The sequence below is a fragment of the Homalodisca vitripennis genome, chromosome 1 (genome assembly GCF_021130785.1).
Source record: "Homalodisca vitripennis isolate AUS2020 chromosome 1, UT_GWSS_2.1, whole genome shotgun sequence".
NCBI lineage: Eukaryota > Metazoa > Arthropoda > Insecta > Hemiptera > Cicadellidae > Homalodisca > Homalodisca vitripennis.
The window spans coordinates 136,017,339-136,034,049 of record NC_060207.1 but is presented as its reverse complement, the minus strand read 5'-3'; the positions used below and the strand labels follow the sequence as shown (position 1 = coordinate 136,034,049).

The 16,711-nt window shown below is 32.4% G+C and overlaps 1 protein-coding gene across 2 annotated transcripts in view; it reads right to left on the bottom strand.

Moving 5' to 3' along the window:
* LOC124371855 (KAT8 regulatory NSL complex subunit 1) overlaps nucleotides 1-16,711 on the bottom strand; it is an 86,884-nt gene that overhangs the window by 57,170 nt on the left and 13,003 nt on the right. For both annotated transcript variants that reach the window (XM_046830231.1, XM_046830225.1), the window contains exon 3: nucleotides 5,362-5,891. In XM_046830231.1, coding sequence (XP_046686187.1) covers nucleotides 5,362-5,891 — 530 coding nt within the window. The remainder of the gene's footprint in view (nucleotides 1-5,361; nucleotides 5,892-16,711) is intronic.

The window sequence follows — 16,711 nt, the reverse complement described above, 5'->3', positions numbered from 1 at the left end:
ATCTTGTTTCTCGGAAGAACTTACCTGTGAGTTAGCAGCGATTGTATTGCCTACTTTCAACACAGTAGTGGTAGCTTTTTATAGATCTCCAGCAAGTAGCTTTTTGTCTATTTTATGATAAACTCCATGATATTTTTTCCCTACTGAATGGCAAAAAAATGAACCTAATTATTGCTGGTGATTTTTAATGTAAACTTTTCTCAGTAACCATGTGGAAACAAAAGAACTCCTCAACTTGATCAATAGCTTTGGACTTAATATCACTGTCTCAGAAATAACTAGACCAGGGCTTGGTGATAGTGAAACCTTGGGTAATTCTAAGCAATATATGGGTCAACCTCGAGTTTTCTCATATTACAATATAATGTTCCAATAGTCAATTAGAAAAGGAAATGACTAGAATTTTCTTGCCGGAAAGCAGTTATAGGGAGAAGGCAACTCATATTACAATATAATGTTCCAATAGTCAATTAGAAAAGGAAATGAAAGGGAAATGACTAGAATTTCTTGCTGGAAAGCAGTTATAGGGAGCAGGCAACCGCGAGAATTACCTATTAGTGATCAGGGGCACTGACGTGATCTGGGCTTCAAATTTGGAACTACTCGAGTTAATTTTTTTTCTAAAAGAGCAAGCAGCGCGAAGCGCTGCGCAGCGGGCAAGCATCGTGCGTGTGATCTTAGTATATACTGAATTGATTCACGCCAAAGGAATGACACAGATTCCTTTACCAGATTTTTACGGAGATTTTGTATTGGGCGGATTATATTGGTTTACTTTGCTTTCCAGCATGTAATTATGTGTTTAAAATTGTTTTACATACATTACCTTACCTACATTATATTGTAATATGTAATAACAATTTATCAGAAATTTTTTAATAAAAAAAAAGGATCACGCACGATGCCTGCCCGCTGCGCAGCGCTTCGCGCTGCTTGCTGTTCTAGAAAAAAAATTAACTCGAGTAGTTCCAAATTTGAATCCCAGATCACGTCAGTGCCCCTGATCACTAATAGGTAACTCTAAGCAATATATGACCGTCTGACGGTTGCCTGCTCCCTATAACTGCTTTCCGGCAAGAAATTATAGTCATTTCCTTTTCTAATTGACTATTGGAACATTACATTGTAATATGAGAAAAATCGAGGTTGACCCATATATTGCTTAGAATTACCAAACCTTGGGTAGCTGTATTGACAATCTATGACTACTGTTCACCCAGACAGAGTAACACTCTCAGTAATTCACACGGCTGCTTCCGATCATCTGGCCATCCTCTTCGAGGCGTTCTTGGAGTATAAAATGCCACAGATGTCTCAGAAAAGTCAATAATTTAGACCCATTTGTGCCATTGGTACCTCATTTTTGTTATCATATCTTAAGCTTATAAATTGGAATGATGTATACCGTTTGGAATCTGATATAAATTCTAAGTTCAAGCTCTTTCTAGATCTGTTTATGTGGGCACTAAACTGTTCTATGCTCTTAAGACTAAAAAACTTAAAAGTAAGAATATTAATGTTTCCTGGTACCATGATAGCCTAGTTAAAATAAAATCTGAATTAGATAAGCTACATTATATAATTAATAACACCAACTCAGAGAGTAACATTGAATTCAAAACTAGGTACAAGAAACTTAAAACAGTGTATAAGAATGAAATCCGAAAGGCCAAACTTAATTATAATAATGGTGTAATTGACAAAGCTGTAAATAAGAGTAGAGCTGCTTGGGGTTTAATAAATCAAACAGCCAGACCTAATAGTAAATCAGTGAGTTCTTCTGTGACACTGGAACCCAATAGTTTTAATAATTATTTTGTTTGTTCAGTTGAAGATACATGTAATAATATCCCCACTAGTAATAATACATTTTCTTTTTATCTTAACAGGTATTCCAACTTGACCCTTCCATATGTTGATTTTAATTTTATTGAATTTAAAGTTGAAGATGTCTATGCAGCTATAATTAGTTTAAATAACAGTACATGCTTAGACTGTTTTGGTGTAAATGCTCCAATCTTGAAATTATGTGCTGCCTATATTTGTGAAGTATTAACTTACCTATTTAATGAATGTATTAAGTCTGGCATTTTTCCTGATGTATTGAAAGTTAATAAAGTATATTCCTGTACATAAGAAGGGGCCTAAAGATCAAATCTGTAACTATAGACCGATTTCGATAATTCCAGTTGTGTCAAAGGTTTTGGAAACGCCTACTTCACAAGCAGGTAGTTTATTATCTGGAAACTAATGGGTTAATTAGTAACTGTCAGTTTGGGTTTCGGGCTAAACGGAGCACTACTGATGCAGTTCAGTCTTTTGTAAATGACTGTTTTGAGGGTTTGGAACTGAAAAATGCTGTTAATTTTAGATCTTATGACCTTTCCAAGGCCTTTGACACGGTCGAACCATAGGATCCTAATAAGTAAGTTGAGCTACTATGGTTTTCAGTCAACTTGCTGTAAATTTTTTCAAGTCATATCTCTCCAATAGGAGTCAATATGTTTACTTAAATGGTTCTATTTCTGAAAACTCGCCCTGTTAATTATGGAGTTCCACAAGGCTCCATTTTAGGTCCAACTCTATTTATTGCATATATAAATGACTTGCCTTCTAATCTGGGCGAGAGCGGTGTAAGCACTTATTTATTTGCTGATGACCTGGGGCTTACAGTCAGCTCTAAATCAGAACGTTGAATGTAAAAGTACTCGTTGGTTCTAAGACTTCGATTATAAACGATTGGTGTGCAGCTAACAAGTTATGTGTTAATAACAAAAAAATCCAGGATTTACAAATAACACTAGCTCATAGGCCCAATGAAAATGATTTCAGTCTCAAGTTTCTTGGAGTACACATCCAGTCTAATCTTAAATGGCAAACTCACATTGATTATGCTGCTTCAAAGATTGCTCGGGGCATTTTCTTAATTAGATCTCTAAAGGGTGTTATTTCCTCAGACCTTCAGCTGCAGATATACTATGCTTATGTCCCACAGTTGTCTAACCTATGGGATATTGTTTTGTGGGGTTACTCACAAGCTGCAAGCAAGCTATTTATTCTACAAAAAAGAGCTGTAAGGCTGCTATGTAATGTAGGAAAACCGCGAACACTGTAAACCTCTTTTTATAAAACTTAATATTTTAACACTGCCTTCTATTTATATATTATATGTGCTCCTGTATGTAAAAGATAACTTTAACTACCTCTCTAACCATAGTAATATCCATAGTTACTATACACGTAATAGAAATAACCTAGTATTAACAAAATGTAATTTTTCAAGCACCCAATCCAGTTTTAAGTATCAAGGAATTAAGCTGTACAATTGCATTGCCTTTAGTTATAAAAGACTTAAGTAGAACTAATTTTAAGAACTGTGTAAAAAAATTGTTACTCAAATCTTGCCTGTACATGTCAATGATTTTTATACTGTATTAAGAGAAAATTTAGAATAGACTATTTTAGCCTAATATTTGACGTTGTTATATGTATGTACATTACATCTTGACAATAAATGATTTGATTTGATTTGATTTGACATCTGAAACACCTTGACTATGTATTCTCATTGTCTTATCAGGTACACAATCGATTGCACTACATGTTTCTGACACTCTCTAAGCATGGTGGAGTAACAGAGTTTTTACTCATAACAGTGAAAAGGGTTAATTCTATGTGAATGTTGAGTTTAGCACCAGTTCATCCTCCTCTTAGTGAAGTATCTAGAATGTCTAGCTGTCAGAGACTTGACTCCTAGAATCTGGAGTCATGTTCGCCTGAAGAGATCCATACAATCACATCAAAAGTAGGCCAAATGTTTATTTATTAGACCAAAGGGGATTATTTGTGTTGGACGAAACTAACAAACTGTTATTAAAATGATACCAGCACAGCAGTAGGTACACTATACAATAAACGCTCAGAGACAGACTCAATTGAGAGTTAGCTATACCTGAAGTCACTGGTGCTGGTTTGTCTGTCACACTGGCACCAGTTCCACCAGTGCCAAACTGATCATAGTGCCAAAATCACCGGTACAGAAATATTTACCATCCCTATTAGATGTAATAAGAGTACCCAACAGCAGAAATGGATGTTTAAAGTAAGTTAAGTACTATAGAATGTGTAGCTTTGTTATGTATTTCTTTAAATATATTATACTGTAATAACAGTCAATAAGCTTTGTAATATAACCCTTCCACAAATAGTAATAGTAGTGAGTAGAATGGTATTACAGTCACCTTCCTCCAAGGTGGCTTCGGACCTTCTCTCATTAAACAGATCAATGTCTTCTAAGGTCATTGGTCTCATTACGGGGCATGGTCACCTGAAGAAGCATCTACACAGAGTTGGCATCCTTCAGGAGGATCCGCTCTGTGGAAGGTGTAATGAGCAGGAGGAGACTGCTGAGCACCTGCTCTTTGATTGCCCTGCAATAGCAAGAGAGCGGCATGCCATCTTTGGTAGCTTGAACAGGGGTGGTGAGTTTTCCCAGGAGGTCTTGATAGGTTGTTTTCGGCGGTTTGTTGAACTGCTGAAGTTGTAGACTGGTAGGCCTCATGGTGTTTCCGGGGTGCGCAAAAGGCCCTTGAGGCTTAAGTGCATGGCAGTAGGCCGCCCCAAGAAGAAGAAAAAAAAAAAACCTTGTAACGGACTTGTGAATTTTAAGTATAGCCTACTTTAATGTTTCTCGCTTGTGTTTTGTAAAAAATACATAAAAGGTATTTACATTACACAGATTTAAACAAATGTAATTAATTGAATTACCAGAGCTTAGTGTAAAAATACCTCCTGTCCAATATTTTATAATTCATTGAATTGTTTTGATAAGATATTGAATGATATATTATTAAGAGTACAATTCTTTCTGAATCTGTGAATGCATTTGGTATAAAGTCCTAAATGAAAGCATTTATCAAGGATCATATCATGTTCGCCCACATAAACACAAGACCTAGGACTAACACAAGCCACAAGAAACTTTCTGGATTTCTCTGCTGCACAATATTGGAACTATACGCAATTGGAACAATTCACTCAATATATGGAGAAATATATAATAAATATTATTAAACAAATATGTTTAAAGAAAAATGGACTTGAAATTATGATGAGGAAATCATATAACAATAAAAATTTGTATTTCAACACGTTAGCTACTTTCTCACCAACCTTCATAGATACCTGTGTGATAGAGCAAATTGTTTAATTTCTGATCCACTAAAGGTTCAGAACATTTCTATTAAAATAATTGTTATTTAAATTTTGCTTTTAATTTTGTTGGTACCCATTGAGTAGCCAAATCTTTAAAAACTAATGGCGATATTGTAATACCAAGGTTAATTTGAAGAGTTAACTTACCACCGAAGAAAGAAAGAACTGGATGGAACGCAGGGTCCAGCAGTGCTATCCTCTCATTAAGGGTTAGAAGGTCTATGTCCTCGTGTGGCTGGGTTGGATCAGGGCGGCCAGTACACAGTACACAACTAGGAAGGGGTGGGTGACAACCGCAATGGACAGTTGAGGCTTTGGCTATTTTCTTGGAGGTCAGGTGAAGACCGGACGTACGAAACAGCTTCCGTTTCCGGAACGAACTCCGCATAAGTGGCCTAGTTCGACACGCACTCCCGTACACTATTTCGTCATCCACACTCTTGGCGGTTGTTCCCGGTAACGCACCATGATATCCGTTCACCACCACACTATCACTCAATCTAGGAGGATCATCACCACCAAGCACCACACCACCTTTGCCTGTCCTTAATTGTTTATTCAGGTCATTATTCTGCCTGATACGGTACTCGAGATCAGATATTTGTGCCTGAAGCCATGACCAGCGACTGGCGATTGCAGCTCTGTCCTGGGCCCATCTCCACGACGAACGTTTGGAGCTAGAACAAACAATTGCAAATATCACTTAAGGCTAATTATATCAAATAACATTGTATTCAAGTTGTTAATTCTCATTTAACCATGCCTAAAATGTAATTGACCTGAGTAACAAAATTTGCCTCAAGTAAAAAATATTATTTATTAACACAGGGAAAATGTACATAGTTACACCTTAAGAAATAAGGGTAAGCTTTATTCTTAAAGTCTTAAATTAGAGTCAACAAAAAAAGTGATATTTATATGGAATTAAAATATTTGAATAAACTACCTGAAAAGACATAGACAGTTAATTTAAACAAGAATAAAAAAAAAGCGGTGAGCAACTAGCTTTTATTCTACGGATCAATATACGTCCTGTGATATAGTGTTATAACTTTAGCTTTTAAATAATTTTATTAACAAATTTTTAAAGAACTAGTTTAATATGAGGGTGGGATTTCTGCTCATTAAGTTAGTTGCCAGTAATCTTTCATTACTGTTAGTAATAACCTTTTTATATGAAGTACTTACCTTTATATACAGTGTGTCCATAAAGTATGGAATACATAGAAAATCTCAATAAGGAATTAGACTACCAGTTAAATCTTAGTATGTGTTCATAAAATAGAGGTTACTTTCATTATTGCCAATTTTGAGTATTGGCAGCCAACTTGGATCCACTACCTTATACTAAGTGTTTAGTATTTCACATACAAATAGTAGGTTGTGTGTAATCGTTTTAAATTGGGTTTTTATATTCTGAGTTTAATGGTAAAAACTGTGCAAGTTTTGAATCTGTAATGGTTTTATATCCAAAAGCCTTGTTGCTTCTGAAACATGAAACTAACCAAATAATGTATTAGTTAATACCTAAATGAAATAAGTGAAAAATGAGGTGTTTATCACGAGATTCATACTGGTGAAAATTGACTATGAATTCATTACCATTAGTTTCTGAGCATCACATAAATTTTGAAAATAAAAAATTACATTCTTGGGAAAAAAAACTACCTTCTTTCAAAAGTGACTTAATAAGTTTCTTATAATTATGAGTTTTAAAATATATAATTGTTAGTTTTATGTAGGTGTCATCCTGATTTTTTTTTAAATATTACTTCGAGCTGATATTTGCTTTAATAGCCTTTAAATTATATACATAAATGAAAAATTAAACACCATTTTTGTTATAACAAATTTATGGTCATAATTTCCTTATTCAATTTACGATATCAAATTTAAAGGTTCAATGAAGCTCAACTGAGAAGTTAATAACTGTTCTAAAAGACTAAGGTACTGAGCTAGGATTTCAACATTGGACTCAGAATAAAAACAATTTAAAAGTATATATAATCTGTTATTCGAGTATTACATTATTAAATCCAAGATTACTGCCAACATTTAAAACTGATCAAACAAAGTAACTTTTACCTTATTTAAAAATAATACAAATTAACCGGTAATTCTAAATCACTATTCAGATTTTTAACATACTTCATCCTTTTTGGACTCTGTATTAAAACTCAATTAACAAACTGTGCAATATTCTCGAACATTACAAAACAAGGCATTATACGAATATATATATATATATATATATATATATATATATATATATAAACAGAAATACTTGTTAAGAAAAAACTTACAGGATCTTTCTGAACTATGTTTCAAGACCTGCATTCTGATCTATTCTTCAAAGGAATAACTGACAACATATAACTACAATCTAGATTGAAATAAACAAAACATAATAGAGTATACATAAACAAATCATATATAAGTAAAACATCACAACAAATATGTTGTATATCAACACCATGCACATTATCTCTAAAACGTGAACTTATTATTTACTAAAAAAACTCCCTATAATTATAACCAAACAAAAGAATAGATCACAATAGGTCTGCACTGAACAACCAATTGATAACTAAACAACGTAACATTGTAAATAATGTCAATCATGTTCTCCTTCTATCCAACTTACAATGAAAGTGGAAACATAATTAATTGTCCAAAACAAGCTTTTTTTAATGCATGTGTGTGTGTGTTAATAGACAGATAAGGATGGCATTAAGACTAAGCTTTTTGAAAGAAAACGTATAAAACAATATTAAACTATGAATCAAAAGCCATCAAAAAAAGTTGTCAATGAAGGAATGACCCACTTCTTATTTGATAGAGCACAGAGCTTATATCCAGATAAAGATGGGGAAATGGAGAAATTAAGGAAGTTGAATCGAACCTTAGACAGAATATAGACCCTCTGTCAGTAATAAGCATGTGCATAATCTTGAATCGGTAAAAAAATAAAGATAAATTTGTGTTTATGACAATCCCTTGTATGTGCCGAAACAATTGGAGAAAATTCTAAAAGTAGGCAGAGAGTAAATTAGAACTATGTTTAAAACATACAAAACTCTTTGATAGTCTTGTAAAAACAAAATCTAAAAATGGCACACAAGATTTCAGAAACTGTGTTTAAAGTAAAATTTAGTTGGCAGAATATGTAGGGGAGATATAGAGAAATAAAACATAAGGATAAAATATCACAAAGAAAACACATCAACATTGGCCCAAAGATCATCATACGAATTGGAATTAAGCCATCATAAGTACATCATAGTGTATTGGAAACTCTGTTTCTTTAAAAAGAAAATAATCGAGGCTTCATATATTATATTAGTGAACATCTGATCAGTCAAAATTAGGATGCCAATTCTGAAAAATGAACTAAAAAGGTAACAAGTATCACACAGATTAAAATCTCTAATAAACCAATGTGAAGTCAAAGTATGGTTATGAAAAATTCATCTAGAATGAACTAATAACAAAAAAAGGTCCTCCTCTGTTCCCTGATTGACTGGCATATTGTTTCAGCTCTTTTATATTAGCATATGGTCAGTTTCCAGTAGTTGGTCGTTCAGTTCAGACCTATTTAGTAATATGTGACCTTTATTTCTTAGTTTGGTTTCAATACAGTAATTAGTTTTTTTTTATTAATTGCGTATTTTAATGAAAAGAGTGAATGAGGTTACATACGGTTGTTGTGATGCCTGACTTATGCGTGTCACAATACTCTGGTGTGATTTATTTATTTTAATCTAGATATTAGTTATTTATTAGGCTAGTTATACACCTGAACAAGACAAGATTGCAAATCTCAAAAAGTAGAGTTACAGATTTCTTGCATCACTGAACAGATGCAAAATTTAATAAAGTTAATGTCCAGAAAAATTCCTGTTTTTTCAAAGTTTTTCCATTATCAAAAACAAAAAGCAACACTGAAAATGTGTTATGTTATTGAAATGGGAATACAGAATATTGTTATAAGGACTCTTGTGTTACAAAAAACTTTACACAAAGTAATTAGAATTAAATCTTTGTTCACAGTTACTGATTAACCAATCCACAATGCATAAAATATAACATTCTTTTCTTTGTAATATTCCACAATAATTGATCTACCAGTTGTGTAAGGAGTTACTATTCGTATTATATAAACATTTTATAAAATAAGAACTATAAGTGTAATCAGAGTGGAAGCACTGATGTAAATGACCTCTCATTTAGTATGCACCGCCAAATGCTAATCACTCTCACCCAGCATCATAATGAACATTTGTTAGCCAATCTCATCAGTAGTACCAATGTTTGTATGTACAGCAAGTCATTTTTCTTGACTTTTAATACAAAGTTATAAGGATGCAATAAAACTCACTAAAAATATAAGAATTTGCATTAGATTTAAAAAAATATTATTACAATTGTCTGTTTTGTCACTAGTTTTTGTCTTTATATTGGTACTTTGATTCTCATTGTGAATAAACTATTTTGTTTGCAGTAATTGCATAGTAAGTTGAAATTATAAATTTTCTGAATAAAGTTGAATATTGCATATAACTTTGTAAATGAAATTTATATTTGAATACAAAGAAATTGGAGCTTTTTGGATCATTAGAATGGTGAAATCTGTCATAAAAAAATTATGTAATGCTTTTAATTGCTAATTTAAATATTTGCTATGTAACGTAATACTACTTCCAGCCTGATAAAACATAAATTATTCCAATATAACATGTTGCAATTCGAAGTTTTTTCTTCATCAAACAAAACATTTCCTGAAACAAATATATATATATATATATATATATATATATATATATATATATATATATATTTGAATTTATCTAACGAGTATTTATGTACCTTAAAAACGTAACTATGCATTATAAAAATTACAGCCTTTTAAAAAATAGCTATGACAAATTAAACAATTTTTAGTATTTTTTTATAATGTTTATAAAATACTATTTAAAGACCAAGAAAAGTGGCCTGCCAATAAAGGTAGGTTGAGTTAGAAGTCGCGCTGTATAATCGCTTAAATGCATATTGATTTAGCTGGAAGACATTCATTTTTCCAACTAACATGGTACCGTAAGATTCCATGTTAGTTGGAAAAATTAGATGAGTTTAAGACTGAGAAATCCATCAAATCAAAACAACAAATCGATTGGGAAAAACAATAAAACTACCCTTCATAGTTTACTTAACACACAAGTGTAGTGTTAGAATAAAAACAAACAAAAATTGTCGTAGATATCAAAATAAACATAAGAATACGCGAAAAAGTGGGTGGCTTAATTTGGAGTAATAATACAATATATTACTAGTCAAAACAATAACGAGAAACCCACCGAAAACATTGAAAGGAGCCGGACATGTGCTCGTGATGCCGTTCGGCGATATGGCAACACCGCAGACCCGGCAGCGACGTTGCCACTTCTACGACATGACGAACTTTGTTGTCCAACTCTACACTATCTACTGCTCGCTCTCTTTTCTCTCCATCTCTGTCTGATACCGCTCCCGCTTCCCGCTACACAACCTCCCCTCCCCGCACTCTCCACCTCATCCAACACGACCCCGCCTCGGTCCACTGTGTTCGCGCCAACCATGCCGCTGCTGTGCCCGGCCTCGGCTTGCTGTTCGTCGTCAATGTCATTTTAGGCAATTGAAATAACACCTCTTTTCGGCGGTTAAATGGTCAATTAAAAATATCATCTTTTCTAATTACATGAAAACGCTTAACACAAATACAATAAGCGTTTCAACACCAAAACGATTCATTTGAAACCCAGACTCCCTTTCTTGCAAACTCGTTTTCATGTACAGTATTCATTATTATTGAAACAGGCAGTAAAACTACATGTAACTGAATTTTTCATGTTTTGCCAGAAATCTACCATTTATTCACTTTTGTATTGTTAGCTATTCCCTGAGAACTTGAATGTGAGCCATGTCTTGTTTATTATCTGATTTAAATCAATTTTGTATTAAAATTGTGATATAACTCTCAAGGAAATGTTCTTGTAATTCTTGCAAAACATTAATGGTTTTTTAAGTAGTCAAAATTTAAACTTTTTAATGGCCGCTATTTTAAAATATCAGTAAGTCCATTTCATCATAAACATTTAAGCCAAATTTGGTCTAATTGAATTTATTAGTTTTTAATATATTATTCTTTTATAATAAAATACAGACAGACTGATGGGAAACTAAGCATCAGAGATGAAAATGGATTCATATGGTGAAATGTGTTTGTCTTGACCTGAGTAATGATGTGGTGTACCTTTGCCCAGAGTTACCACACAAGCACAAAAATCATATCCATATCAAAATTGCTACACTAATTTAAAATATTTTACAAATACACGTTGCTACTAATAAATTGTGAAGATTTAAATTTGATATGACCATTTTTATAGTAATTATGTAATAAATAATTGAATTACATGAAAAATTTACAAGTGTAGTTTACCCTTTTGTTACTAAGATTTTACTATGAAAATTGAAACAAAATTGAATTCCAAGATAAAGGACCCTAGAGTTTTGAGACATGTGAATCCCAAAATGTCTAAGCTTTAAATACTAATTTCGTAGAGCTTTAATTACAAATTCATAACTATATTAAACTAAAAAGTATTGGCTTTGTTTTATATTATACTTTTATTGACTACTAATAGTGTTCTCTATAACATGACTATATATCATTAGACTATATAAAAATATTTATGCATTAGTCTTAAATCTTTAGGCATTGGTTTTCAGAAGAGCAAGTTTTGAAAAGAGTAAATTATTAAAACATTTTAAAATAACAACCCAGAATTTTTACTTTTAACATGTTTTTCTGATCTATTGAAAGTTTTCCCTGACCTTTTTTCCTATTCCCTAACTTTTCAAGTCTATGTGAACCATGTAATAAAAAGGCTATATTAATTTGTGTGTTTACATTTATTTTGTTGTGACTGTAGCTAACAACACAATGCAGTGTCATATTTTGTTTGTAACCAATACTGGAACTTGTAGAAAAACATACATTTTATTTAATTTAATCGGATTAAAAACCATTTTTTAAATATCTATACGCAGGCATTTTGCTATAACATATGGTACTGTTTTAAACATTCAAAATAGATACAATAAGCTATTTTTTATATTTTATATGAAAAAATCCTATAAAATGTATTTTACAATAAACAAAAAAGCGTATAATTATAAGAAAATTGTTCAGCGAATCCTAAAAGAGCTAAAATATTAAATGACAAATAGTAGAAATAATTATGCACAATTACAGGTTGGATAATTTCTATGGAAAACATTATTTAATTTCTTAGATATAGTATCCAGACTGTTATGGAAATTCATTACTATTATTTATAAACAACTGAATCCCTTCCTTTTAAACTAATGCTCATAACAATCAAATTCAGTATTATTAGCTGCTCATTAAATACTGAATTTTTGGGTTTCATCCAGTAATTTTACATTTCAACCAGGAATCATACTACACTGTTCATTTTATTTCTTTCATTGTGTCAACAATGGTCAATACAGTTATTGTTATATGGAAAATATCCTTATCTCTTCTGTCTATTATTTTAAATCTATGACATGGATTTTTTAGTTTATCATTGACAAGTTTATTGTAATGCACTAGTAATGCACTAATAACGGTTTATTATGCTCAGATCATGTAGATGATCCTTATCATTTATAGGTAGGATCCAATGGAAGAAAATCTCTAAACTTACTATCATTACACTCTGTATACCTGATTCCAGGTATGAGTTTAACTCTTTTTGCCAGGTGATTTTCTCACAACCAATTCCAGAACCACCAAGCTTTTCCAACCACCAAGCTTTTCCACCAGAGGCAACCCAGTTTTAGACATTCTGCAATGTTCTAATTTTAAAAGTGTATATTTAATCATTATTTAAGAATCATGTAAAGATTATTATTTGTTTCATTATTTAAAAGATCATTAGTATCAGAAACAGTGTTCTACATTAAAACTTAAAATATAATGTTGGCATTACAAAAAAATAAAATTTTAGTAAATCTTGATTATTTTATAAACTAAAAATGCACTTGTCTAACTTGAACAGAATACTAAAAATTACAAGTTATTTTAAAAAATGATCAACAATTTTACAAGTCAAGCCTTTACGAGTCATAAGTACAAATGCAGAAGTAATATAGACAAATAACTTTAATAAAGATCATTTGATCTTTATACTTAAAATAGACTTAAAATACTAAATAAAAAAACTCAACTTAAGTTGAGAACTTAATAAAGCTAAGAATCCTTAACTTGAAGATTACTACAAAAATAACTTTTTTATTTATAATTACTAAACATTTAGCAGGACTGGAGGGTAGCATTTCAAACTTGTAATTTATTTTAATATTAATTTGAAAATATCAGGAAAACTGGACGATGGCGTTTTATGCAGTTTTTGAACATCTGTCAGACCGAAATTAGCAGTAAAAGGGCTAATAATCAATTAAGTTATTTAACTAATATTTTAATGTATTATTACATAGAATTTAAACAGAATCAAATCAGTGCAATCAATGTCCAAGTTACATTACAGTAGTTATTATTAATTCTAAAATAGTTTGATAATGTTATTAATACTGTTTTTCTCATTGCTTAATAAAATCAAGTTTGATACAATAGGATTTACCCCCCACAGCTTGACTGAGTTTGAGTTTTTTTGAAAGGGTGGTTCTACATAAAACATTCAGTTTCAATTAAAGAACTAAATAAATAATACTAAACAGTATTGAAAAAAATTATCAGTAGTAAAGTAAGTTGACAAGCTTAAATAAATCTACGAGTTTCCAGAGACATATGTTAACATAAAGTGATATCAAAAAAAGTAAGACCAATGTCCACATAAGCGATTATTTTAATTATAAAATATGTTATATCAAGAAGTATGACATTTTGTTTGATACATTTCAGTTAATAATATTGTTAAAAATACTGATTTCTATTGTATAATGGGTTTAAAAGTAAAATAAAAACATATTCATTATTACTGATATAATATTACGGAAATTATTACATTCTTAATACAGGGTGCGGCAAAATGATCTGACTGTTTTCGCCACCGTGCTGTAGAGCGAGTAAGTGGTGGGGGGTGGTGGGGATAAGCGCGTTCAGGAGCCCACATGTGGACATTTTCAGTAGCCATGGAGCAGTAGTCGGCTGAGCATCGTGCATTCGTTGTCGAGGCGTTTTTTAAAAGCGGCGATTCCTGCATTGCTGTTCAGCAGCAGTTCCGTAGACGTTTTAATGTTGGTCCCAGAGGAAGAGTCCCAACTCGTAACACAATTATATTATGGGTGAGTAACTTCAGAGCTACCGGTTCAGCCTTAAAACGTAAGTCGACTGGACGTCCAGTCAGCCCGGACACCAGAGAATATCGATAGAGTGAGAGAAGCGGTGGAAGCCAGTCCTTGGCGGCCGGCCCGTAAACAAGCTGCTGTTTTACGCATGTCTGACCGCTCGGTACGACGAATATTGCGTTTTGATCTGCATTTCCACCCATACAAGATGGCTATCGTCCAGCAGTTGAAGCCTACTGACTATGCAAATCGGCAAGCGTTTGCAGAGACAATGATTGATTTGACGACTGATGACAAAATTGTCATGATGAGCGACGAGGCACATTTTCATCTGGATGGTTATGTCAATAAACAGAACTTTCACTATTGGTCACCTACAAAAACCTGAAGAACTGCATGAACGTCCTCTGCATAGTCCTAAGGTTACTGTGTGGTGTGGTGTAACTAAAAGTTGTGTGATCGGACCATACTTCTTTGAGGAGGGTGGTTGAACCGTTACGGTCAATGCAACGTTACCTCCTGATGCTGAAAAACTTCCTTCTCCCTGAACTCCAGAGAAATCGTTTAGTGCGCCGGAGGATGTTATTCCAGCAGGATGGGGCAACTTCACATACAGCCAATGAGGTGATGGACTTCTTGATAAGTAAGTTTCGTGGCCGAGTCATATCGCGTTTTGGGGACATTGCATGGCCGGCTCGCTCCCCAGACCTTAGTATATGTTATTTTTCCTGTGGGGGTTCCTTAAAGCAAGAGTATACACAAACAAACCCCGCAAACTGATCGAACTAAAAGAAGCCATAAGCCAAGAAATTGCAAACCTGCCTTCTGCAATGTTAGAGAAGGTGTTCGACAGCTTCAGTGCAAGACTTGAAGAATGCTTGGCCAAAGAAGGACATCATTTAAAGGACGTTATCTTCAGGTCTTAAATGTGTGGAATAAGTTGTACTGATGTTATTTCCATTAATTTACATCAACACCCTTTTGTAATAACCAATAAAATACTTTTTATCACTTTTAATTTTTTTTGTTTCTTTTTTATTTTAAATACATCAGATCTTTTTGCCGCACCCTGTATAAATGTTAATTCTCTTCCTTTCCAAGTAAATCTTCCCACAACTGAATCTTCTAGAAGTGAGAGTTCTCATATACTTCACAAACATATTTCTTAATGCTTTTTAACTAATCAGAGCTTTTTTTCATTCCTGAATTCTTAAAGTATTCTTTTTTTAATATTACTTCGCCAAATAGTAATCTTTTCACACCTTCAAGTGACACAAAACCAGCTCCTACTTGTGGGGGAGTATCAGGATTCCATTGTGTGGAAGCTTTAAGGCAAACTACTCTAACTTTTTTACTTTATAACCTTTTGTTCAGATTTCCAAAGTTTTCATTGTTAATCCTGAGTCATAAGTTTAATTCTCTGACATTTTTAAAAAGCTTTCTTAATCAGCCAGGGTAGTCCTAACAAATAGGTTTAAGAAAGTTCTGTATAACTGGCTTGTTACACCAATATTATTCAATAAGAGAATTTTTAGTTTGTTAAGGTTAGAATAAAAAAATTGCCTTTAGTACTAGACTTAGAAAATACCTGGGTTATTTCTCGTCTTCTTCTAAATATTTTTATATTTAATTTTAATAACTGAAAAAGCTTATATGATAAGTAAATGGCTAGTAAGGTACATATTGCCGTGTTGTTATTTTATCTGGTTCTATCAATCTTAGATCTTTCCCCATTCCTTCCAAAAGTTTTACAGCTTTCTTGAGCTAAATTTACCGACTTTATGTTCCTTCTTGTCCTAGTTACCATTTTGTTTTCTCTTTAATTCCAGTCCTTTATGTTTTACATAATCACTTTTACTCTATCTCATACCTAGCTTATATTAACTTTCTTTTGTATCCAAGTAGCTAATACTTGCCACATATATTTTTCTTATTTTTTAGTGTCCATCATTTCTAAGTATCCTAATAAAACTGAAGATAAAATAAACCTGCATGTAGCAATATAACAAATTTAAAAAAATATGGTTAAAAGTTAAATAAATTAATTAATGTAAATTTTAATATACCTAAATAATTAAAATAATTTTTAATGTTGCTCTTAATCTGTGATAAGCAAATTTCTGTGTGCTTTTAAGTTTTTAAA